Genomic DNA, 25065 nt, shown 5'->3' with positions numbered 1-25065 from the left:
TCTCTCCAGAACAAAACGTCACCGCAGGACTTCCTTCCCTGCAGTGGCAGGTAGAGTGATACCTGAGTGATACAACAATAATAACAACAAAGCTTTGCTGTGAGAGCAGCTGGGGGTGGAGCAACATTGAACTACAGATAGATAGATAGATAGATAGATAGATAGATAGATAGATAGATAGATAGATAGATAGATAGATAGATAGATATGCAAAAACTCCATGTTAAATTCCATTTCAACGGCTCGAGTTGCGTGATTACATCTTTCACTCTTAAAATCACAGCAGTTTACCTGCGTAAATTATTTCCATTCATTCACCTGGAAAATCATGTCCTGATTATTGTCATCCCTAATGGTGGATCACTCATGTACAGCCATGCAGCGACTTTGCAATGCGAGTAGACACTGCCACCATGTGGTGACCACGATGAATGGGATTAAAGCCAAAGTAATAAAAACTGCTTGCATTTAACCAAGACCGCAACAAACATGTTTTACTCTTTAACGGTGAGTAACGTAAAGAGAAACCACTCATCTTTAAAGCACGTGGCCACTTTAAGGATTAGCATGAGCTCCTGGATAAGCTGTTACTATATTAATCCTCAGAAAGCTTGTCTATAATCATATTTGCTCAGTAATCGCCCCTCTGTCCCCTTGAACAAGCGAAAAAATGAACTTTAATTAATTTTTTACTGTTCAAAATCAGGTTTTTCTCAGTATAAAGGCCGTCAGAGCCAAAGACTGTACAAAAAAGTGGATGTAGTCACCACTGGAGCCAGAAGTGATCATATGTGGATGAAAGGGAGGAGCAATAAGTTATAAACTGCAAAATGCACCAACAGCCCAAACATAGCAGAGAGGTCCAGTTAGCACACACCAGGTACAGATGTCTTTGTTGGAACACCTGTTAGTCAAATGTGTGCCCAGTATTCAGATGTATTCCAAATACATTTGGCCCCATGATGTCGTTATAGTTAGCTTTTATAATCCTGTAAAGTTGGGCCCTTTAACATGGAAGTCTATGGGGAGTGACTCGCTTTTGGGACCAGCCCCAAAAGTCAAAAACAAGTGCTTCTTAAAAAATAAGAGTTGGGTGCACAAGTTTGCATTTATTTAGGATTGGGCACTGCATAAAGCAGGTGGTATAATGTACACAGAAACTTCACCTCAAATCAAAAGCTAGATGGTTGAAACTTCGACACAATCTGGGGTTCCAAAAAAACAATGATCCCAAAGATACATTCAAAGATACTGGTTGTGTAAATGAATAGAGCAAGCTAACACTCTGGAATGGTCTTCCCAAATCCTGATCTCAACTCAAGTACCCTCAACAGGTCAGTAGCAGGAAATGCAATCAATTTAACAATTCTACCAAGAGTAGTGGTCAAATATCGAGCCAGAATTAAGCAAGAAGCTTGTTTGTGGCTACCAAAAGCATCTAATTGAGGTGTAACCTGCTAAGGGGGATTTAACCAAATATCTGAAATATGTTTATATAACTGAGCCAAAAATAAATTCAGAATTGTTTTTAAAGTCATTAAAGATATATTCTGTATCCACACCGAAAAAAGAACCGTTCAAAGAAATCATGGAAAGCAGCAAATTACCACATTCATGCCTATGTGTGTATGTAAACTTCGAACACAACTGCAGTTTTATTACACCTAAGAGCCATTGACTTTCACCCTGTGTGCCTCTTCATTGTACAATACATAGAATATCTAAACAAAAAGCCTTGAATTGTATCAGAGGACTTGAAATAAAGTCAAAATCTTAATACAACCCATAAATGTTTGCACTTTGCTATATCAGCTTCATTACAGCAAGGTTTGAGCCACACGTGTTCAAACAGGATCTTGTGGTAGTTATGAGCTTGGCTTAATCTTCACTCTCAAGCTTATCCACTACTGTATGTGCACACAAGAAAGCTGCAGCACCTGCACTGCAAACCCTCCAATTTTAATTAATGTTGCTCAATACTGACTTGAGAAACGACAAACGAACAGAATTAACAGTTGTGAAGCTTTATTGAGTTCAATCGCAGAAATTTTAATGCGTATGTGAATCTCTTGAACCACATTCACAAAGTATTTTAAAAAACTGACATAAAAAAAGGAAAGGAAATGCAGTGGGCATTTTATTAGTATCAAATTATAAACTTATTTAGAGACAAACGTGTTCAGGCCCTCAACACCCAATAGGGTGGAGATTAAGAAAACTCAGCAGGTGGAATAAGGCCATGATTTAAAAACAAATCTAAATCCATTACAAAAATGAAAGAAAAAAAAATCCAGACAAATAACTAGCTGAAGTCTTTGCAGATTCACATATCAGGGCAGTGAATGAAACGTGTACAAATACGTCATCACAAGCGTAATCACAGCAACAACCGGGAGCTCGCATTACCAAAACATACTCGTCAACATTTTGGAGAATCAATGACGTGACCAAAAGCCACAGAGTGCTGGATGGAATCAAAACATGGCAGACAGCTTAGACTGTAACGGGCATCATCACCAACTGAGTATTTCGTATATATGAAATGCCTGTACAAAGATGGGATACATAAATCTCACAAAAACAAAACTTCCTTCTACGGAGACGCATCCAAAATTAAGATTTACAAATAATAAACACGAAAGTGTCATTAATGACAGTCTTTATTTCAAAAGAAGCCATATAAAAAGGCAATGCATCCCCTTCACTAAAACAAAGAAGGAAAAAAAAAAGAAAGGAAAAAGACTTAGACCCACACCGAGCAACTACAAGTCTATGTTACAACATACAGGTGTACCCATCTCAGTGTTTGCTGTCTGCTGAGGCGGAGCGGGAACGAGAGCGGGACTGGGAGCGAGAGCGAGAGCGGGAACGAGAGCGGGGAGACTGTTTGTCCTGAGCCGGTGCAGGTGAACGCGAGCGAGATCTGGAGCGCGACTTGGAGCGAGACTTGGAGCGGGACGGGGATCTGGCTGAGGCCTTGCCCCCTCCTGACGTCTTCTTCTCGGGAGTCCGGCTGGCGGATCTGGATCGGCTCCTGGAGCGGTTGCGGCTCCTGGAGCGACTCTTTGAGCGGGAGTAGCTGCGGGAGCGAGAGCGGCTCTTGCTGTGACTGCGGGGAGAGAGAGCGCGCAATTACAACACAATGTTTCGGCTTTTCAAAATAAAATATTAAATCTCTTAACAGTTTGTCAAACTGACTTGAAACCTCGCAAATTCCTGAACAATTTATGGATACAACCTAAAATAAATTAAAAAACCTTACTTTCTGCTGTCCTCAAACATCTTCAGCTTGCGACCATTCAGTTCTGTCCCATCAAGCTTGGATATGGCATTCTTCATGTCACTGCGGGATGCAAACTCAACCACCCTGCATGAAAAGAGAAATTAGTGGACAAACAGTTCACATTAGGAATACAGAAAGGCTCAACTCAAAAAACAGCAACTCACCCTTCGTTTTTGGTGGGTCTGTGAGCGTCCACAAAGGTAACTTCCCCTGCTTTCCTCATCAGGTCCTTCAGGTCCTATTTTTAAAAGCATAAAGGCGGGTTAGCAACGGGGAATGAAACCTGAGGTGTCAGTGAGAGCCTTCTCAGACCTGGAGGGAGAGAAATGAACAGGCAGCAAGAAACCACTGAAACTTGGGTCATCTAGTCCTGACGTTTGTCACTTAGTGATAAGCTTCCATTTCAGTGGAGGCCACGTAAACAAAAGAGCCACACAAATTGCATTTTGAGAGTGGACAAGTGTTGCTTTTTCATTTATTTATTCTTTTAAATTCCTTTTGTACCCTTAAATTATATTTTTAAGCACATCAAACAAAACCAGATTGAATTGTATTATAAAACGCCTGAAGGGTAACATAGAACTGTGTTTGGTTTTTTTGGGTGAACGGATGAATTTCTGTATGCCAACTATTTATACGATTGAGATAATGCTATGTACTTACAGGCAAAACTATGGGTAGGTGGAAAAAAACCCTAATGTGGACTTCCTTTTTGTTGATGTATTAGTTCTAAAGAGATTTGGCTCAACAGAGATACACTGTTTACGTGAGTCCCCTTTAGGACTGTAACTCTACACCCCGTTACCACCCGACCCTAAACAAACCCAATCACATGAGTTTTATGCTACTTACCGCTCCATACCCAGGAAGATATTAGCATAGAGCCACTTGTCCAAATAGCAAATGGGAACCAATGCAGTGTTAAGCCCTTGAGAAACGCCCTCGGCCTTGACTCAGCATCCGGCCTCCACAAGTAAGGAACCACCAGAGATCAAGGAGGAGGGGTGTGCGCCCGACCCAACACCCCCCACAGCTCCATCAGCAACAGAAAAAGACCCAAATGGGAGAGTGTAGGGACCGTGGATTTGAGGGGGGTTACATCAGTCGGGAGTGCCAGCCCACAGAACCTCCAGACTGTGGCTACGGACCTCCTAAGGCTACCGTATCCTGCGCTAGACCACTCTCACCCGTTACTGGGCCCAGCCAAGACTTTACATCAGCGGCAACTGCGTGTAAGGAAAGGCACCAAATGGACACTATTCAGAAAAACAACCAGCAGAGGGCGCTACACACTTGTGACACCCAGTGGAGGGTGTGCATTTACCTCTGATACAAAGGAAACCATATCAGAGCAGCTGTTTGAAAAAAAAAATAAATAAAAACAGTTAAATGTTTTTGTTAGAATGCCTGGCATCAGTAATAACATGTGCTTTTGTGTGGAGAAAAAAAAAAAAAGAGTGTTTAAAAGGAAAAAGTATTTATAAACACTAGGGGGCTTCCTATAGTAAATAGAAAATTGCCTGGTATGTGTTGTTTTCTGTACCTTGTGTGTTTAAAGAAACTGACCCGGCCAATAAAATTAATTTTGCTCCTTTACAAAACTAGGTCATTTTTAAAAAGCTTGTGTCCTGTTGTCTCTTACCTGCCAGCTCGTCCGCGAAGACAAGTTCTCCACAACGAGTCTGTGGTCAGTCCGCACTGGAGGGCCATATCTGCAGAGGCAACAAACACCAGCACAGCTTTGATTACATTTTCTGTAAGGAGCACAGATCCGGTGAATGCATCCACATCCGGATCTGCCTTTGTGCCTGAAAACACGGCTGGTGTCTGGTCACGTTCACCGTCTACCTTAGGGTTCTGTAAATATTTGAGTTTGCTTCAGAGGTGAAACTCAACACTGGCCAATCCTATTTTAGTGTAGTCCATTAGAGACTCTCAATCCTACTTTCCTGCCACATGTATGCAAATTTGTATGTGTATCTTTCCAGCTTGTATAATATTGGTTGAGCTGTCACAGGACTGTATTTGACTTTGGACCAGATAAACTATTGTCACACCCAGTTTCCACGTAACAGGATCTGTTATCACGTGTCAGAGGTTTACAACCTAATATCAATATTTAATCTGCATCTGTCCATTTATTAGAATTTTATTTATTTAACATCATTATTTCTTTTTACATGAATATTATCTTTAAGTGCTTTTTATAAAATTATTACTTTGTTTTAAAGGAAGCTACTGAAAATGTGCTGTACCTGGATCCACTGCTGCGAGACTGACGATAGCCGCCGCCACCACCACCACCACCGCCGCCGCCGCCTCCGAAACGTCCCATTCCAGGGCCGCCACCTCTTCCTCTTCTGGAGCGAGCATGCTCAATAGTGACCCTGATGGGCAAAAAAAGAGGTTCAATCAGTGTTATCAGATTATATACAAAGTAATTATATCTGATTAAATGTGTGTGCTCCATGTGACTCAGGCATGCGACAGCTCCACCACAGGGAGCCTGACGTCATTATTTTGCGATAAGCAAGACTGAGGAAAAAGAAGTTATCAGCTCAGAGAAATTATTCTTAATAACTAGGAACTAGTTCTCCTTTCCAGCCACTGTCTGAATGTTTACTTCTTGTTTTGAAGGGCCTCCTGAGTTGTGTCAAACACTCACAAATGAGCCTTTAAAAGGTCTGTGGCAGTCTAACAGCACAGAAAGAGGAACCGGGACCAGCCAAGGAAATTTACTTATAAAATGAAGAAGCTGCTCGGTCATAGAGTATAAACAGCTTGTAAGGTTCTCAAAAAATAAACTTAATAAGCTGCGATAAAGTAGCAATTATATCTTGCTGGAAAAAAGTCAAATGTAACCGACCCACACCCACCAAATAAGACATAAAGACAACATCATTACCGTTCACTACACAGTTCTTTGCCATTTAGCTCATACACAGCATCATCTGCATCTCTGTGGTCATCAAATTCCTGAAAGGAAGAGGAAAATGTGATTATGTATAAGCAAAAACACTTTGAAAACTCTCACTTTGCACAAAAAAAAAATGCTCAAACTCACCACAAAGCCAAAACCATTCTTCAAGTTGATCTCACGGATGCGACCATAGCCCTTGAAAAACTTCTCCACATCTCTCTCTCTGGCGTGAGGACTCAAGCGTCCAATGAAGACACGGCAGCCACTCATGATGATTTTATCAGCTGAGATGAAAGAGTAATTAGTTAACAGCATCTAGCTCAGCGCTTTTACCGCACAAAGTGTTTACTCGTTGCTTTTTATTTATGTGCTAGTCATGTGCTGCCTTTTATGGCCAAGATAAGCAGGCCACACCCCTTGAAACAAAGGTCACATCCGCTGCAAAAATACAAGTTAATCAACCATTTTCTAAATTAAATATTAACCACAAAAAGAAAAAAAAGCAGATAGTTTAAACTACATGTATTTTATGAAACTTTAGCAAAATTAATTATGTTAATCCGTTTTAGATTTGCATGACACATAACGTAAAGAGACTTGCAATACACTCAAGCTAGGGTGAAAAACAGGCCCCTGGCAAACTGAACAAAGCTCAACAGGATCGGAACACGCACCATGATCCCTCTCCGGTTTAAACGAGTGTAGTTTAGCTTGTAAGCAAAAAAAAAACTGGGCTTAGCGTACCCCGACGGTTCGCAGGCTATTTGCATCATCGAGCTCAAAATGGAAAACGGTTTTGTATGGAGCTATTGACTGAAACCGTACAATCATTCTCACGGCTAAATTGTAATTTAAAGCGCGTTTATCAATATTTACAGGTATTTCCACACATTTTCGTCTTATGCGATATGAAATGTGCAGACAGCACAACAACGGCGATCAAGGGGCCCGTTAAAACAGCTCAATGGATCTGCATCAAAGGAGAAAAAAAAATAGTCCGATTGCATTGCAGGTAATCAGTAATGATTAAATAATCGATTCTCTCCGATTATGAGACACCAGAAAAATGACTTGGGGCCTTGCCAATCGGCCTCAGATAAACCATCGGCGTCGATTATTATTGCAATCCTACCTTAAATTAGAGGATCGCTGGTAAGGGGATGTAAAAGACTGCGGATCTGACAAATAATGTGCTATATTAGCTGGGTAACAGTAAGCACAAGCAGGCCTCATCACAATTTCGCTCTTGACGCTCGCCTCGAGGTCATCCCCAGCTAGCCGAAGCTAGCCTGTGACCTAACTTCGGTTTCAGCGCGAAGAACGCGCCAATTTAACGTTTGACAAAAATCGCAAAATCCTTGAAATAACACAAATACGCTTTAATAACCGCTCACCTGTTTCTTTGTTCCTAATAGAGCTGCTTGGGCCTTGTTGCTTTCGCTGCTGGCTCGCTCCTGCTCAAAGTAGGTCACCGACTGTGCTGAATCAAAATGGCGAGTGAGCATAAAAAGAGCAGAGACCGCAAAATGCGTTGCTGCCCTCACAGTGTCACGTGATTGCAGCAGGTAACGCTTAACTAGGTTTACGCTGTTAGAGCCATGGGCTTTACCCCCAGTAATATTTACAGCTAAAATAATAAACCATCCACATAAAATAACAAAGAATGTGTGCAAACGACAAACGAGTACATGCATTAAGGTTAGCGTCTTCGAATACTTGAAAGGAGGATAAGACACAGATTTGGCAACTCATATCAGCCTATTCTTGGGTACGCAGCGTTCTGCATGCCTTAATCTTAAGTAATTTTCATACTAGTTGCAATGATTTTACTCCTTTATGATATTATTTCCTTAAGGATTATTAAAATTTGTACATAATATATCACAAGTAGGGTTAGTTTTCAAGAAAATTAAAACATTTTTTCACATCCTGTATCGCAAGCCCTACAGGCCTCATTTCCTAACCGTGCTGAAGCACAAACCTAAGCGTAAACTTGCCACTCACAAAACTCTTACTCTGTTTATCAATATTGAATTTGTTCTTTATAAACCAATTTATAAGTACCTCTTACCATGGCATGAACAAATGAAAGCCTGGCTGTGTTAGGAAGTTAAAACGCAAGTCTTTAAAATAATTACTACTACTAATAATAATAATACGTTTTTCCAAAATACCAAAAGGCAATGCATACAATTGCAGTTAAAATAAAATAATAAGAGTAAAAAATAGAATTGCATGTAAAAATACAAAATACTGCATGTAAAGGCGTAGACTTTGACCTTTTAATTTAAATCTTTTTCTTGTATTCCTTATTTCATATCAAATCTTAAACTAGCACACCTTTCATTGAAAATGACTTTTTATTGCAATCCACGTTCTTTTTTTTCTTTAACTTTATCTGGCTTCCTGTTTATTACTTCCACATTCGATATTATTTGCATGAGTGCCTGTCATTCTGTCTGTAAACAAGACAGCTTGAAAAGTTTTGAATTAATTCTGATAAAACTTTGTAGGGGTGTAGAGTGAGTTCATGTTAATGATCCATTAAAATCTGTCTCACATCCACTGATGTCTTCAAGGTGAACTTAATGATTTATTGGTCAACAGCTGACAAAAAGTCTTGTAACCTGTTTCGTGTGTATTGTCGACATATAAAAAAAATACCTTAAAAGATTTGAAATATTATGTCACAATTGACCTCTGACCTCTTCTTCAAGGTCAAATATGGCCAGACTTACAAAAAATGACTTTTATCTTTAACACTATGCTTAAAATCCCACAGCCTTTCTTTGTATTGGCAACATTTAGGAAACAATACTGGTAAACTGGGATTCTAAGTATCACATGGATTGTCCCAATTGACCTCTGATCTCTCTTTTATTTTCACATATGCATTTCTTTCAAGTTGACCAAAAATGTGTTATTCTTACTGCACTGCAAACATTTTTAAATTATTTTTCTTTAACTATTAACACTCCCGTGGAAACATTTTGGAAAGCTGTGCCTTTTTTCTAACTTTCTCTTTGTTTGTTTCAGTTTCTTCAGTCAGACCTTCCTTCCTGTCTTTTCTTAATGGCTTCTTTCTTGCAACATTGTCATCAATTTCTCTGCTTCAACAAACTCATTAAAACTGTACAAACCCTGTTCTTGTATTTCCATGTATCTTTGCACATTTAAATAAATTGCTGCACCTCTTTCACCTTTTCCTATTAAAATATAAAGAAATGAGGGGTGGTTCAGGATTCTTTCACAGTACTGAACATCCAAAAGATAAAAGAATAAGTATTTTATACTAAAAATGTGAATGATAATTTGAAATATACAAATATATGTGTTATGGTCCTCCAGTGCCCATATTTTGGACTATAACAGAAGAAGCCAGGCATCACTTAGGATTCCATCTCTTTTATTCTAGCACTATCATCATTGTTAAAATTGTCCTGGGTTAGGAAAAACAAATACAAGGTTTAGGTTGACACAGTACAACAGAAGAAAAAAAAACCTGTCTGGTTTGCTTTGTAGAAAGTGTTGAAGACTTTTGAGCATGTAGTACTGATCACTGTACACTCCCTCTCCCTATCAACTCAAAATGAACCAAAAAGTTGATCACAGCACACTTCAAAAAAACTAAGAATATGCCAACATATAGGGAGATACGGTAGCTTATTTATGAACAAGAAGAAAATAAAATGAAAAAGTTAATTTGCACTTTTGAGCCCATTTATGAACGGGATGACTGTCACTACTACAAGTATGTGATTTCCTTCCTGAGAAAAGAAAGCTGTCCTTCAATGCACCACAGCAGGAGAGGTGGGGAACAAAGATTCAAACACGTGGCCTCGTCTTCTTCAAGCAAGGAGCAGGTCTTCATCGTTGTAACAGTTTCTTAATCAGGGTCCAAAGTCATTGATGTCGTCTTTTACTGACATGTATGCTAAACCTGCAGTGACTGGAACTAATTTTACGACATCACAATTCCCCCCCTCTGAGAACGTGAGCTTCTCTCTCTCTATCTCCTCATAATGACTCATTATTTTAAAAGGCTCAAATACTTTCTGTAAAAACATCACTGGGGAAATCAATCAATATAATATGTACTTAGTTAACAGTTTTATATTAGGAAAAATGCTCTTTTATACTGTTGCGATATTATCACCAGTCTAATGTTCATAGGATTCATATCTAAGAAACTGTCTACCTCAGTTTAGCATGACAGGAACTAGTTACAAGGACTAGCATGGTTCTGTAAAAAGGTCACATAATCCTCCGCTAACACCTCTAACATGTTGTATATGGCTTGTTTAATACTCACAAACACTGTGTGTCTCTCTGTGACTGGTCCCAGTCAAGAAAAAGACCCACAGGTCTTTTTTTCCAGTCCTACGCCTTAGTCTGATTAAACAAACACAATATAACTGTGAGCTTCAGTGATGTTTACCTGCTGGCTGTAACTCAATATTAACTGTAGAGGCATAACATGGACTTTATGTTGTATTTTAAATCTAGGCAAGAGAGCCAACGGGGGTATTTAAAAAGAACATTATCTTTAATGACTTCTGCAATTTAGAGGAAACACTGAATGTCTGTCGTTCTTTCTCGTGGCAGCTCGGTCTCAAAGGTGAAAAAGATGTCATCCAGGGGAAATCTGTCTGTAAATGTCTATTTTCCCTTTCTATAAGTTAACGCACCTTTATAATATAAAGATCACTTGGATATAAAAGTATAGACAAAATGTGTTCTGGGTCACAAAGTCAATATTTGTCAGAGTAGCAGCTTGACTTTCTTTGTGTTTGTGTCTCTGAGATGTTCACAGGTCGTGACTGGGCTGTCCGAGGCTGTGTGCACAGCGGCACTGTTTGCCCTTGATTGTTTCAAACCGTCTATGTTTAAAACAAGCTTGAACGAAGGTAATCGCTTTAAAAAATAGAAGAAGGAGCTTCTATCTGAAGTAAGTTAAGTGGGATCTTTTGTTAATTTCTTTCCACATGCAGGACTTTTACTCACTCAGATTGAACTCAGGGAACAATCAAATCTTTTTCCTTTTTTTTTTTTACCCGTTAACCCTCTAAAATGGCCAAAGAAAAGTTCCAAACAAAGAAAGCCGAATCAACAACATCAGGCAAAGGCCACATAGAGGTTATCGAACGAGAACTTGTTGGAGTCGAGCAGATTCCTGCTGACGTAACCATCCAGTGTCTATGTGGTCATTCTACAAAAGCAGCTCTGAAGGCAGGGCAGGGAACAAGGCTGACAAAGATTTCAAAGTTTGTGGAAAAGACTAATAATAACATACTACAAACTTCAGATCTACAAGTAGTCACTGTCAAAATCAGACACGCACTTCAGGGCTCAGGGAAAAGCACGCCCTCGTCATGCTGTCGTCTGCTGAAAGGACAAACGGCTTCTCTGTAAGTCTGTAGGCCTGAAGTCTCTGGCAGCAGCTCTCTTTTCAAAAAGGAAACTCTTCTTTTCCTGCCTCTTTTACGCAGAGGACAAACAGTATGAGGTCAGGTGGTTGTTCAAGCCTACAAATGCCATCAGAAGCAGTGGTGAGAAGGTCCAGAGGTCACGTCACACTCTGGTGTGACGACAGCTGTGGGAGGAGCCCGAGCCAGCGGCTGTGGCTCCAGACGGCGACGAAGGGTCCTCGTCGCTCGACTCGTTATGCTCCTCTTTGTGAAGGCCGAGGCTGATGTGGCTCTGCAGGGCGGCCGGGGTTAACCACTCCTTGGGTAGGCAGCTCTGCAGGAAAGGGATGCAGGAGCTGAAGTACGCCAGTCTGTTGACCCAGCGGGGGATTTCCCGTCCACACAGCAACTGAAAAAAGTTTGAATAAGTGATGATAAGAGCTGTATCCCACATACTGTCTTTGTTTTAGCTGTTTTAGAGCATAAGGCATTTAAACATTAGAAGAAAATGTGGTTATAGACGGTTATGTGGATGTGTTCCTTATTTCTCTTTATGTATAATGAAGTTAAAGTCTAGCGGCTGACTAGCAGACCTCAGTAAATGGACCATGGCCCAAGACCTCAGTATGGCCTAATAATTATCCGTATTGCTGTTTTAGAGGAGCAGTGCTTCAAAGGATAGTTGCAGATTTCTGTCAGAATCTGCAGATTATACAGTACAAATAAAATGTTCACGTTTCTCCAACGTTGTCTTCCAAACAGTTTCACTATCTACACTGGATGGCCAGGAAGCGTTCACGTTGTCTTCTCCGGCACTGATAATTGGCGTCTGTCTTGTGTCAGTGACGTAAAAGACGGATTTAATGCGACATGACCGTTCAAACAACAGTCGCTTTCTAAAACATCAGATATGTATCGGATTCAGGACCACATGCGAAAGTGACCCAGGTCGGATTTGGACATATCAGATTTGTGCTGTTCACACTGACATACCATGATCGGATATGGGTCGCATAGGGACAAAAAAGTCGGATTTAATGTGCTTTCGCCTGCAGTTAGTATCCTACATTTTGTTTTGATGCACGCTCAATCATCCAGGTAAGGAAATCCCAATTTTTTTTTGAGATTTCCTTACAGCTTTTTGGGGTACATCCTACATTTCCCAAGATGCAGCTTGACCAAGTAATGCAATGCTACTGCAGGATGTTTTTTCTTTAATTGGGTTTTTATTGGTAAGCCACCAATAAAGAGGCAGAAAAAACGACTAAGACTAGTGCATTAGTGCCCTTAGCGATGCTCACATTCATACAGGGATTTCTTTATTTTGTCCACTTTAAGCACTTTATCTACTTCATACCTCGAAGCCAAAGGAGCTTGCAAAGAAAAGCGTCTGGACTTCTTTAAGTTACTTGAAGACGTTTCACCTCTCATCCAAGAAGCTTCTTCAGTTCTAAGGTCAAATGGTGGGGAGTCCCAGATTTAAACCTAGTGGGAGTATCCCCCCACAGAGGGACAAAAGGACCCCCTGATGATCCTCTAATCGCCCGTGCCAAGGTGTGTAACTGGGTGTGGGTCCCAATCAGCCAGAGTTTCGGGTGAGTTCATTGTGAAACCTGGCCCCACCTTATCATGCGAATTCCTGAGATCAGATGGCCCAGGATGTGAGTGGGCATTAAGGCGTCTGGGAAGGGATCTCAAAACTGGATTATAGATGGCAGAGAGTTGGTGTCGTAAACCACCGCCTCTGTTCAAAGATGGCCGCTCACAGTGGACTTCTTTCACTCCTCTTTCAAACCATCTGTCCTCTCTGTCCAAAATGTGAACATTGGCATCCTCGAAAGAGTGTCCTTTATCCTTCAGATGCAGATGGACTGCTGAGTCTTGTCCTGTGGAGGTGGCTCTTCTGTGTTGTGCCATGCGCTTGTGAAGTGGCTGTTTGGTCTCTCCAATGTAGAGGTCTGGGCATTCCTCGCTGCACTGTGCAGCATACACCACATTGCTAAGTCTGTGTTTTGGCGTTTTGTCTTTCGGGTGAACCAGTTTTTGTCTGAGCGTGTTGCTGGGTCGCTTTTCTTTGCAAGCTCCTTTGACTACGATGACCTGGATGACTGAGAACCTTCACAGACATATTTCATACCTCGTAGTTAACTTTGCAGGCACGTGTTTGAAAAGAACATTTGCATAATACTACACGAACCCCAAAACCCCAAATTGCTGACCTCATAATGGTGCTGGAGGAAAAGGACAGCAAGGGTTGTCTTCAAAAAGTTCCTACCTCAACAAATACCATTTCATTCATGACTGAAATTCCTAGTGTGGATTTTGGTGGTATGACTGCTTGACACGATGCTTACAAAGCATTACTAAAAAATTACAAACAGGCAATGTGTTGTTAAACAAAACATATTAAGTTATCTTAGCAAAGGTGATAACCTTCTATCTGTCATAATCCTAGGGTCTTTGCTATTTTTCGATTATTGTGACTCGGGACTTCTTGCATAGCTTTAATTTTGAGTTTCTGTTTTTTCTTCCTTTATAGAATGCTTCTGTTTTTTAAATTATTCTTTTACAGACAGTGTTATAGTCTAGTTTCCATGGAATTACAGTTTCTACTTTGAGTTTATTGTTCTTCATGTGTTTACTTCCCTCAGGGTTTCCCTAATTTTTCCTTCCTCTGCCTCATCCTTCTCTTTTGTCTTTGACCTGCAGGCCTTCTTTGTCTGTGTCTTCGTGTTAACGTCTGAATATCTTTATCTAGATATAAAACCCCAAAGCTGGATGCTTTACAACTACTAAACTGTTTGTCCTTTTATTGTTCTTCTCCTGTGGTAGTTTGATGCTGAATGAACCTCCTGAACCACAGAAGGCACTTTTACAACTTTCCCTAAGACTGCTTGTAATGACTTAACTGACCTTCGATGTGTAGCTCTAAATGTATTCCTGTGCACAAATTTTCGCTTGAAAAGGAAGATTTCTTTTGTCTTTTTTACAGGTTTTTACTTAGACCTAGAGGAACATAGTTGTATGAGACTGACCTCAGACAGCGAGGAGGAGAAGTGGTTGCAGTTTTTGTGCATTAGATGGTAGGCGTTCCCTTTGAACTCTTTACCGAGCTCCTCCATGATTTTATCTATGTCCTCCTCTGTGAAGTCAGTGGTGCCCAAAACAATGGCCTCCCTGTTTAAAAGCAGAAAGAGTTACGTGAGCACACTCACCTCCACCATTAACAGCATCACAGTGCACTGTATGCTAAAATGGAGCACGCTCACTTGAATTTGAATGTCTCTCCCAGTTCGGCAGCATTGCCGGGGTTGATTTCAAAGATGCCACTGAAAGGGTATGGATGGCCTCCATATGCAAATTCTGTGTGGCAGAGGACAAAGAGGCAAAACACAGGTTAGCGCTTTGAATGAAAGCACTGAGCAACTGTAATTACACAGAAGCACACAATTAATCACAGACACACTGTTCTTAAATTATTAGGCCTGTTTAATTGCAGGTCTCTCAGCCCTTTGTTTACAGCCTTCTTAGGAAAAACTGTGATCAACAAAGTATTGCATAGAGATGCTTAAACATGTAGCTAAATGCAAGTTAGTAAATACTAAGTTAACTAAACTACACCAATAAAACCTCCACCTGATTTTGTCCAAAAGATGGACTAAATGCAACCAAGTCTACGCGTTTTATACTTTATTATTAGGTCCAAAGTAGCGTTAGATCAGTGGCAGTATATTTAATTCATGGGTCATTAATTCAAACTCAGGTTATTATGAGTAAATTCCATTAATGGAGTCATTTCCTCTCCTAGTAAAGCCCATATTTTCGCTATCATCATATTTCTCTGTGCAGAGAGCCAATATTTCCAGTTGCAAGGATGTAATGGATTCCCAGTGATCTGGTTTCATGCTGGTTTCTGCCTCTATTTTAAAACCAAACACACACACACACACACACACACACAGTGAGTCAGTGATGACTCAACCCAGGGAAATGGGGTCATGATATTAGGAACATAACCCGTTATTCCATTTTTAAAACCAGACTTCATCTGTGCAGTGATGCACCGCTCCGAGTTTCCACTCGTAGTGTTATTCTGATGCCACTAACTTGGATTTCAGAGACATACAGGAAGCTCCATTCTTACCTCTCCCATAAATCTCAATGCCTGAGTGGAAGACACCAATGCCCAGATTGGACGTGTATTCGTTTATCCAATACTGCAGAGAAACACAGAGAGAAGGAAAGAGTCAGGAAGGAGAAACCATGCGGCTGCCCTGCAGAATCACACTGCGATCTATAATAGCACTGTCTTATACTTTATTACCAAATAAGAAGTGAACGGCTTTGACTGCACATGCATCTTTTAGTGCATTTTGGACATTTTTCAACTTTCTTGGCATTTTTAGAATACACTTACTCTCTGTACTGTTTGTATAGGCCTGTGCAGTAAAGCTATACCAGAAGCTTGCTCTGTACAAAGGTGACGAAGCCTTCCCGCCAGCGGCTCTAAAGTTCACTTTTTTATAATGTTCGATTAAACCAACAAATGTGCTGATTTAATTTGCGTGTCAGTGATGTGAGGATTCCTATTAGCACATGTCTATGTGCTTTATTTCTCCATGTTGTGTGCAGGTCATCTGACTGTTGCAAGGTTTTTAGTTTAGCATAAAATGCTTGTCCTGTAGCAGAATACTACAATTCCTCCTACTGTTGGTAGAAAGTATTTAATTTAATTTACCTGCACTTTAGAGCACGAATCAGTGCATTTGTTGGCTTTACCTACACATTTCTATTCAGATTGCAAAAGCATTGGCATACCAGCATCCACTGAGAATGCCCAGTGATGGATAGATTTGCCACAGAACAGCATTGCGATCAATCACAGACTGGACTACGGGAGGAAATTTTACCCATCATCCTTTGATGGTGGTGTTGTGAGCCAACCTGCTTGCCCTTCACTGCAGACAGTTATGAGATAATTCACTGAAGGTCCAAAGCTCCCTCACCCAACACCCACCGACACTCCCCTATCCTCAGACACCCCAGGGAAAACATGCTAAGAGCCATCTTTGCTACCCCAGCTGTCCCTTATTAATAATAAATCATGTTTCCGGACGTAGAATAATACAATAAAAGCATTTCCACCGCACTGCTTCGTGTCAGCAGGCTCTCCTCATGTTTTTGCAGTGACCTCCTGCCTTTTAGCTCTCACATGAGGGATGGAAGAATAATACAACCAGAAGGAAACAGTCTACAAGGACAAACATGTCCAATGACTTGACTTCCCCGAGAGTGCACAAACAACTGAGTCCCATTAGCGGAGCTTTCTTTTATTTCCTGCCTTTGCAGATAAAGCATGCATCGCTGCACACATCTACAAATCGCTTAGATTTCATTTCAGAGATGATTGATTCATCATCCTTGTCGATTTACTCTCATCCTGCTGCTTCCTCTTCTTGTCGTGCTGAATTCCCCACAAATTATTTAAGGCTGACTTTGGCTGTCACCGCCCTCGTGATCACTTTCTCCCAGTTTAACAACAACAACATGACCTGTTAAGTCCCAGCACAGTGGAGCCACCACCCTGGAATTTAATCAGCTGTTTAAGCAGCTGTTACTTCTGCTGTCACAATGAGATCCTCATCTGTGAGATAGTTTGAAGTTATCAGGAGGAAGCTGCCAGGTCCAAAGCTGCACCTGGCTTCGTTTGTGGTTGTACGCAAGTGCGTGCCAGTATACACTCTCAGTTCTGGTGTGAATCATGACTGTATTCCTTCTCCAAACAGTCTTAAAGCTTGGAGATGAAAGCACTTGTTGAAATATTTAACTTCACTAAGAATAGAAAAATGTGGGATTCAAATACCTAGTGGGGAAATTTCTTGCTTTAAATATAAGCTCTACAGTTTTATTTTACAAGTGAGAACCTTCCCTTTAAGAAATCTTCAGGAACAGTTCTCCAGGCTTTGTGGAGACCAGTCTATGACTCTTGCATGTTTTTTCTATCCAGGTTTTTACTGCATATACAGTGGGATTACTGTCATGCTGAAAAATGAAGGTGCTGTCAGATGCTTTCCACGTGGTATTACATGGTGTCTCACAATATGATGGTACTTTTCTCTGACCTGTGTCAGGTCTTTGTTGGATTCCCCCTAATTCTTAATAACTTTCACATACTTTTAATCTGCTGTAGATAGTTTTTAAGGCTGACACTTCTTTTGTCCTCCACTTGTCCACTTATCTTATTTTTTAAAGAACACATTGTACAGCATCCTGAGATATGACAAGGTTTTGACTGATAGCTGTTTTGGTGCCTTATTAGTACAAAAAATGTTATGCCTGTCAAATTGTTTTATATTTGCCATTTTTCATAGAGTCAACAAAAGAACAATTTTTTTCATGACAGGCTGTTAGTAACAAAAGTGCCCAAAGATACAGTTTAAAATGGGTTCTTTGCTAAGCTGTCCGTCTGGTTCATCCCTTGAGTTAAATGCTTTTTTTATGCTTGAATGATTCATAGGTCTGTGGTAAGTGGATTAAAAAAAAACAAAAAACACTTCTGAAAACAGTCGTGTATAAAAAGTGGCCTGAAAATGAGTGAAAACGCACCAAATGTCTACAGAAAAACTCTGAAGGACCTTCAGAAAGCTTGGAGAACTATTGCTGATGACCACTTTAAAGTTTACAAGAAAGTCGGGATCCTCAAAATATAAAGAAATGACACATGCCTCAAGATTTCTGCAAATTACTTAATTACTCATGAATGTTTTTTTATATATATATTTTTTAAAATTCTCTTCTGTCCTGGCTTTGAGATGTAGCTAAAGTCCACCATTTTGCTTTATTATCAAACTTTGTCTTGGATACTGAGTGAAATCCCTGAATTTACAACACATTCTGTGTTTGTTGTTGCACAGAATCGTATTTTATTTGTCTGCATGCTGCTAAATGATAACATTGTTTCAATCTAAATGGAGGAATTCTGCATAAGATTCACACAGGACACTGCTCAGCAGTACAGTATGCGAAAACAGCCACTGGGTCCAAGTCTGAATGAGGACCCTTGTCCTTTGCTGGTGTGTTTGTGTATACATATGATGTGAATCCCAGGCACAGAGACAGAGGTCAGAAGATTGAGGGAGTCTCTTGTTTCACAGGTCTGTGGTTGCCTAGTGGCCTATAAAACAAAATTTTCCTATCATTCTTCTTTTCTTTCTTACTTTCTTCAATTTAAATGTCAGAGATAAATGATTCCACCTGCCAAATGGGGCTCACAGTTAAATAATGCCTAGAATAAAACAATGTAGTCACGTCTGCAGCAGACCAACCTACATGCTGAGCGGCTACGAAACCACCCAGGCTCTTCTTCACTTGGCGTTGCAGTAAATCTTTGAAGGTGGGTGTAACAGCAAAAAATTATACAAAAAAATGCTTTGTTTTAGTGTGACACTACAAGAATGTGAAGTGGAAACCTCAGCTTTAAAAGTGATACTGTAAGAGTGGACTTTGCTGCAGGTACCCCACTCCCTGGTTTTCAAAGCATGAGCACATGTGGATTCCTTCACTCCCCAAGCCATTGTTCTGAGTGTAAATACCAAACAGAGGACAGTGACTAAAAAGAAAACAGAAAGTGAGTGCACTTTGGTTCAGGTGGATCCTTACCATATCATACACGTTAAGGATGACGGGTTCATTAGCCATGGTTTTAACCTGAGCTGGAAAGGCAAACCTTAGTCCGCGTTTTAAGGTTGTCAGCACCTCCTCACCCGGTGGAGTCACAGGGCCACACGGTGGAAGGCAGGAGCTGCAACGGGCAGACCTCTGCAGGAGGGACGGCCGATGCTCATTCCCCCACAAGGCAACAAAACTGCATGGACGCAGCTCCGCGCGTAAAAGTCTAAAGAAAGTGGGCAGCTGAGGGCTGAGATAGATGTCACAGAGCCATTACGGCAAGTACGGTCAGGAACTCAGATCCGAGCAGGGCAAAGCGAGGTGCAGCAATGAAAGAGGCCCATCTCCGAGCCCCGAAATATAATCAGCTGTTAAGGGAAATCGATGGTGGCAGCAGGCGCCTTTGCGTAATAACAGCAACCACGGCACTCAGCTCACAGCATCAGATCAGGGGTGATGATGTGATCCATAGTCGACACGAAGGCCCTGCATGCGCTGAAATCCGAGGCGGGTGCCCTCCTGTCATCATGAGCGAAAAGGCGACAGCTAGAGCAGATGGAAGTCGAGGATGGAGGCGGAGTGCGGGCCATTTTCACGCGGAGGATGATGGAGCAACTGCGGGAGGGAAAGACTCCTGGGCCATGGCGGTTAATTACAGCTGATAGGGGAGTCAAGTTCAGCAGGAGCATCCCCAGCCGGTGCTGCTGCTACTGCTGGTCAGCATCAAACATCCTCTTCGTAGAGAAGGGAGGACAGCAGACTCAAACCTCCGCGATACGACCCCCAAAACATCGCCGATCCTCTCCCCGAGACCGCTCCACGAAGGCTTCCAAATCGGTTTCACCAAGTCCCGAAGCGGCCGAGATGCATCCGTATTGTGCGGCTATTATCCAGCTCTGGCTCTGCCTCCCCGGTTGATTACATCATATGTGCCTGCAAGGCATCCTCCAACAGCTGATGGGAGACAGAGCCGCTGGTGGGAGTACAGGAGCATATTTTGTTACAAAAGACACCTCTTTACTATTTCTGTCAGCCCGCTCGACAGACTGAAATGCTCTTAATGTTCCACCTCCAACTTACACCGATTTAGGGAACACTCGGTTTAAAGTGAGAGAAACAATTTCAGCGTTTTGTGTACTTAAAAAAAACTCAACTGGTGCTACACTTTGACACAAAAAGGAAAAAAATACTCTTAATATTCGCAAATCCACTTTTACTTTGAAAAACAAACAGACCACATCCGGTGTTGGTCAACGTCCAAAATTCCAACCAAAAAAAGAAATAAAAAGGAAAAAAGAGATAATTTATAATTTCTCTTTAATGTCAAATAATGAAATTATTTGTTTTCGTGTTTCGGAAATCTCAGTTTTAAAAAAACGAAACTCTCTAACCAATAACTTTAAATAAAAAAACATGAAAAAAAACTACTTAGACTACATTAAAAACTTAAGATGTGCACGCATTCCTAATTTACTATCATTTTAGAAACTTAGAAGTAAATTTGGATGAATAAATTAATCCGCTTATGATAAAGTATAATGGCTGGATGGGCACTTTGTTTGGAACAAATAAATACAATTACAGATCAAACTATTTTCAATCTACAAAGAGGATTACATGAAATAGGATAGCACAATTAATAAACATGCAGATGATGATGAAACATATACTAACTTGCTATATTTGCTTTAAACGTATATATTTATATATATATATATATTAAAACTCAACCTCCCCCTTGAATTAGTAATTCACCTGCTTAAAGTCACCTCAGGTTTGACCCTCAAAGCTAAACACAACATTGTAGTTTATAATTAAATGGCTCACAATTCTAAACATCCTGAATTTGCAGTTCTCTCTGACGTTCCTTATTGAGTACTTTTTATTTTGTGCAATCTTCCACTAGTGTCTTGTTTTTATTCACTTAAGTAAAACATTACTTGCCTTAAAGATCGACCTCCCCCCCCAAATAACCCCAAACTAAAAATCACAACCCCCCCCCCCCCACACACACACACACCAGTTAATTCTTCATGAATTTTAATAGTTGCCTGCTGGATGACAAACACACAGTATTTGCATATTTTATTACACTTTTCACATCTCTTTCTCTGAGATACTTTACATCCTACCGTCTCACTCAGCAGAGCAACATGAAATGTATTTACAGACCACACACCACCACAGTGGACACGATTCACTTCTTCTTTACTTGCACTATGGTCCTTAATGGAGGAGTTGCATGATTGTGGCTAGTGCAAGAAGAAACGTAAAAACATCTACAGAGGCTGACAGCAAATCGTTTCTTAGCTGCGTTTCAGTGTCGAGCTGCTGTTTGGTCCGTCAGACAAATACAAACAATTTCTTTCGTATGTTCATCTATGTTCAAGCTCAGCAGGAGGTTTAGTGTCTTTATACACACTGGCGAGTGTTTCAGCCTGAAGAAATGAGCCTGATTTCAGATCAGCGGTTCACCCTGAGTGGCCTGACCAAGAGTTTTTTTCTAAGGTACCAAATTCATACTACTGAGTTCATATTACCAAACTGTGGACAAGTGTCACAGACTAATAACCAAATATTAGGTGATTTCACTAACCCATCTTCTCATAGGTTAGCTGTCTGAGCCACAGGGCTCTACGCTGTCATCCAGCTGCTCTGTTGCACCAAGTAATGTTAATCCCACACACAACTTCCTGTACTTGGAATGCTCATTAGAACACTGAATGTGTATTCATCTGCAGCTGAAAACAGTCCCCAATAAATACACCATTTCCTCCTGCTTGAGTAAGGTTTTCAATAAATTTCAGTCACCAGAAGTCTTTAAATAAAATATTTTTTTTTATGTAATAATATATCTGATGTCTATTTTTAAACATTTAAGAGAGACGACTGGCTCATTATAGGTTCCGGTCTTTTAACAGGCTACAGTGAGGGCGGATGGGTCTGATTTTCATTTTGAGAGCAAAATGAAGCAACGCAATCTCCTCCGTTTCTTTGCAAACAGGAAAAAGGCACACAAAAAAAAGTCCATTATGAGCTTTTATCACAGCAACTGCTTTCATCAGTTGCCACAGCTCCTGATAAACACCACATTAGGGTGCTGCTCCTCCCACAATTCTGTGCAACACTTCAAAATGAAAATCAAACCTATGTGTGTGAAGCATGAAGGTAGAGTTCAGAGAGATCCCCCATTCAATGATGGAGGCTTAGATGCCTACAAGTGACTGAACCTAAACACTCTTTCAGTTTATAATGATCAGGTTCAAGCAGTCAGACTCTATCCAAAGATTAAATAGTTTTGCATATACAAGCAGCCATTTTTTTCTGCCTGAGAAACTCAGTCCAGCAGCAGGAATGTATACACCCTTCTTTTACTTACCATCGTAAAGCTACCTAATAAAAGTTATCTCATCTCTGTGGTAAGACTTTTTGCATAGGAGGGGTATCAAAAAGCTATCATTAATCACAAAATATGCACGTATGTGTGTGGGGGGGACCTCATCAGTGACACCAGCACCTGCTAATCGCAAAAACAAGATCTACTTTTCACATTTTGTTCCCTCTCTCATGTAGTTGGCATTTAGCAATGGTTTTTGATCCTAAAAATTATGTACAGACATTGCGCTTTCTAAGCGCGCCGCCTGTAAATGTAAAAGAGGATTGCGGCAGCTCCCGTTAACACTGCCAGTAATCCCAGAATAGACGCAGGAGACTGGTGTTCGGACTCAGAGCCTGTGGAGCCGTTCATGTGGTGGGATTCCTGCAAGACATAAAAAGGAGCAAAGATTAAAGTTGCACTGAGGGGATACTGACACAAATGTTTGTGGTGGACAGAGAAAACTTATCTTCTGTGGTTGTTTATACATGCGTGCACATACGCACACTTATTTTAAGCTCAACAACCGACGGAAAGTAAAACTCTCACGCGCAGTTTAAAGATGCTTATCTCTACAGGTATGTTCATGACATCACTGATTTGCATAACCGTCAGGAAACAGTTTTAACAGAAAGGATCTGATACGCTTGGAGGCGCACTGTACTGCACTAACTGGTAGCAGTTCTTCTTTATGTTTTGGTGTTTTTTGTTTGTATTGGCATTGCCAGACTTATTTTTTGCTTATTTCTCACTTTGAATTCAAGAAACATTAAAAGATGCTAAAGGGCAATCAGCAATTTAAATTCCTCCAGCAGAGCTATAAACTTTTACAGACTTGTTTTGCATGATGCACCTCTCCGTCCTCCTTAGCTTGCAGCAGTGAGACTGTTTATAAAAACCTGCTGACACTCGCACATCACCACTACTCTTGTTACCAGTGAAATTCAGAATTAATTTTAAAATTGTCTTAATAACATAAAGCTTGAAACAATAATGCTCTAGAGCTACTGAGACCACATAACAAGCAGTCAGTCTCTCTGATCTGAGAGTGTAGCTCCTGACTCCTGACCTTTTTCTGTATAAGGAGCTCCACTTCCTCCCCAGCTGTCCGAAACAGCTCCACCACGGCTTTGTGTGTCCGGCCTTCTAGCACAGCTCCGTTTATCTAGAAATATTAAAGTTAATAAATAAATAAAAGCTCACTTCCAACCCGTTCTGCAGCATATATTTGGTTTCATTTTCTATTAGTGAGCTGTTAAGAGAAAAGGCCATGGTGAATGCATGACATCTCTTCAAATGTGTCTTTTTCAGTCCAAAGCAAAAACATGACGCTTTTATTACCGAGAGGATCTTGTCGCCCTCCTGTAGTCTTCCGTCCTGGCCTGCAGCTCCATCTTCTTTGATTTTAGACACGTATACACCACTGTCATTGTACACATACTGCTGGTCCACGCCCCCAACTATATTGAAACCCAAGCCTCAAAAGAAAACACATTAGTGTAATCAGTATATAATCAGGTTCACCAGACCAGCAGCTGCTGGCCCAATCAATAATATTTATCCAAGTAGATCAAAGTTCAAGAGGAAATCTTCCAAAGCTGCACTGCTACTTAGACGAGCAGATTAAAAGCAAGACCAACCTGACAAAATGTTACATAACCGAGTGTAAGCGAGTCTGTAAAATAAATAAACCACTGGTGTCTATGAACGAGCTGTCCATCAGCGTGATAGGGCCGATAACTTTTAAAGATTTTAACACTGGGTCAAAGTGCATAAATCAGCTTTTCCTTTGCAAATAAGGCAGCTGCTAATACTCAGTTGGCCTCGATAATCTACTTCCTCCATTTACGCCACAACGACGCGGAGGTTTGGTCGCTTTTATTTGCAAATTAGCCTTTAGCTTCAGGACACTGAGCACAGCCTGACAGCGATGATTTTTGCTAGCTTTCGCAGCTAGCTAGTGGTGCTATCCACTGGTAACAGTCCCACTAATTATCTCCTTACCAGCCGGTCCTCGCTTCAGCCTTATGGTTTCCACTTTGGAAGAAGTGTCCAGAGAGCCGTTCATTGTGTCCAAACGTCAACCTGGTAAAATAAATCTTCAGAGAAGAGGGACAAACTATGTATCTGAAGGTGAACTCATTGAGGAGTTTCGATTTGCTTTTTGGCCACCACCGGCGCAGACAGAGCTGTAACAGTGCCCCCTGACGGCAAGAGGCTGAACTCCAGGCTGATTTTCGAATTACAGGGCAGGGAGGCAAATCAGAGACAAGTTATTAAAAAATACTCAATATCAGAGTTAATGAGTGAAGGGAATGGGCTGAGGAGGTGCAAGGAGTGCTTTGAGGAGTTGATGAATAAAAGACATAAAAGAGAAAGGAGGGCAGATGGAGGTCAGTTAGTGAATCAG

General features: G+C 40.9%; 3 protein-coding genes across 3 annotated transcripts; all 3 read right to left on the bottom strand.

The window, feature by feature from the left end:
• Nucleotides 1–2008: 2008 nt before the first annotated feature.
• Nucleotides 2009–7756, bottom strand: srsf5a (serine and arginine rich splicing factor 5a). The gene is made up of 8 exons (XM_085256457.1): nucleotides 7598–7756; nucleotides 6348–6487; nucleotides 6189–6259; nucleotides 5539–5670; nucleotides 4926–4995; nucleotides 3448–3521; nucleotides 3263–3367; nucleotides 2009–3109 (listed from the first exon to the last, which is right to left on the bottom strand). The coding sequence occupies exons 2-8, from the start codon at nucleotides 6471–6473 to the stop codon at nucleotides 2800–2802; spliced, it is 888 nt and encodes a 295-aa protein (XP_085112583.1). The 5' UTR covers nucleotides 6474–6487; nucleotides 7598–7756; the 3' UTR covers nucleotides 2009–2799.
• Nucleotides 7757–9592: 1836 nt separating this feature from the next.
• On the bottom strand, nucleotides 9593–21231 carry LOC146552010 (deubiquitinase DESI2). Its single transcript, XM_085256458.1, has 5 exons — nucleotides 19271–21231; nucleotides 15756–15828; nucleotides 14881–14974; nucleotides 14647–14788; nucleotides 9593–12020 (listed from the first exon to the last, which is right to left on the bottom strand). The coding sequence occupies exons 1-5, from the start codon at nucleotides 19307–19309 to the stop codon at nucleotides 11775–11777; spliced, it is 594 nt and encodes a 197-aa protein (XP_085112584.1). The 5' UTR covers nucleotides 19310–21231; the 3' UTR covers nucleotides 9593–11774.
• A 71-nt stretch (nucleotides 21232–21302) lies between these two features.
• On the bottom strand, nucleotides 21303–24855 carry synj2bp (synaptojanin 2 binding protein). Its single transcript, XM_085257878.1, has 4 exons — nucleotides 24660–24855; nucleotides 23997–24133; nucleotides 23725–23820; nucleotides 21303–23039 (listed from the first exon to the last, which is right to left on the bottom strand). Exons 1-4 carry the CDS (start codon nucleotides 24721–24723, stop codon nucleotides 22908–22910), a joined length of 429 nt encoding a protein of 142 aa, XP_085114004.1. The 5' UTR covers nucleotides 24724–24855; the 3' UTR covers nucleotides 21303–22907.
• Nucleotides 24856–25065: the final 210 nt, after the last annotated feature.

The sequence above is a fragment of the Mchenga conophoros genome, linkage group LG19 (genome assembly GCF_057382185.1).
Source record: "Mchenga conophoros isolate Kocher_MC1m ecotype Shallow Benthic linkage group LG19, M_conophoros_male_GT1.1, whole genome shotgun sequence".
In the NCBI taxonomy this organism is placed as follows: Eukaryota; Metazoa; Chordata; class Actinopteri; order Cichliformes; family Cichlidae; genus Mchenga; species Mchenga conophoros.
Note: the sequence above shows the minus strand (reverse complement) of the source record. Positions and strands in the feature narration are given on the sequence as shown.

What these genes read in the sequence shown, in the direction of transcription:
- srsf5a (XM_085256457.1), bottom strand. Translation starts at nt 6,473, where the DNA reads ATGAGTGGCTGCCGTGTCTTCATTGGACGCTTGAGTCCTCACGCCAGA. An exon ending in AGAATGGTTTTGGCTTTGTG is followed by an intron (nt 6,260 to 6,347) that starts GTGAGTTTGAGC and finishes TCTTCCTTTCAG; the next exon opens with GAATTTGATGACCACAGAGA. An exon ending in ATGTTTGAGGACAGCAGAAA is followed by an intron (nt 3,110 to 3,262) that starts GTAAGGTTTTTT and finishes CTCTCCCCGCAG; the next exon opens with TCACAGCAAGAGCCGCTCTC.
- LOC146552010 (XM_085256458.1), bottom strand. Translation starts at nt 19,309, where the DNA reads ATGGCTAATGAACCCGTCATCCTTAACGTGTATGATATG. An exon ending in CATTGAGATTTATGGGAGAG is followed by an intron (nt 14,975 to 15,755) that starts GTAAGAATGGAG and finishes TCTGCCACACAG; the next exon opens with AATTTGCATATGGAGGCCAT. An exon ending in TCTCCTCCTCGCTGTCTGAG is followed by an intron (nt 12,021 to 14,646) that starts GTCAGTCTCATA and finishes AACTTTTTTCAG; the next exon opens with TTGCTGTGTGGACGGGAAAT.
- synj2bp (XM_085257878.1), bottom strand. Translation starts at nt 24,723, where the DNA reads ATGAACGGCTCTCTGGACACTTCTTCCAAAGTGGAAACCATAAGGCTG. An exon ending in AGGGCGACAAGATCCTCTCG is followed by an intron (nt 23,821 to 23,996) that starts GTAATAAAAGCG and finishes TAATATTTCTAG; the next exon opens with ATAAACGGAGCTGTGCTAGA. An exon ending in AGCTCCTTATACAGAAAAAG is followed by an intron (nt 23,040 to 23,724) that starts GTCAGGAGTCAG and finishes TATGTCTTGCAG; the next exon opens with GAATCCCACCACATGAACGG.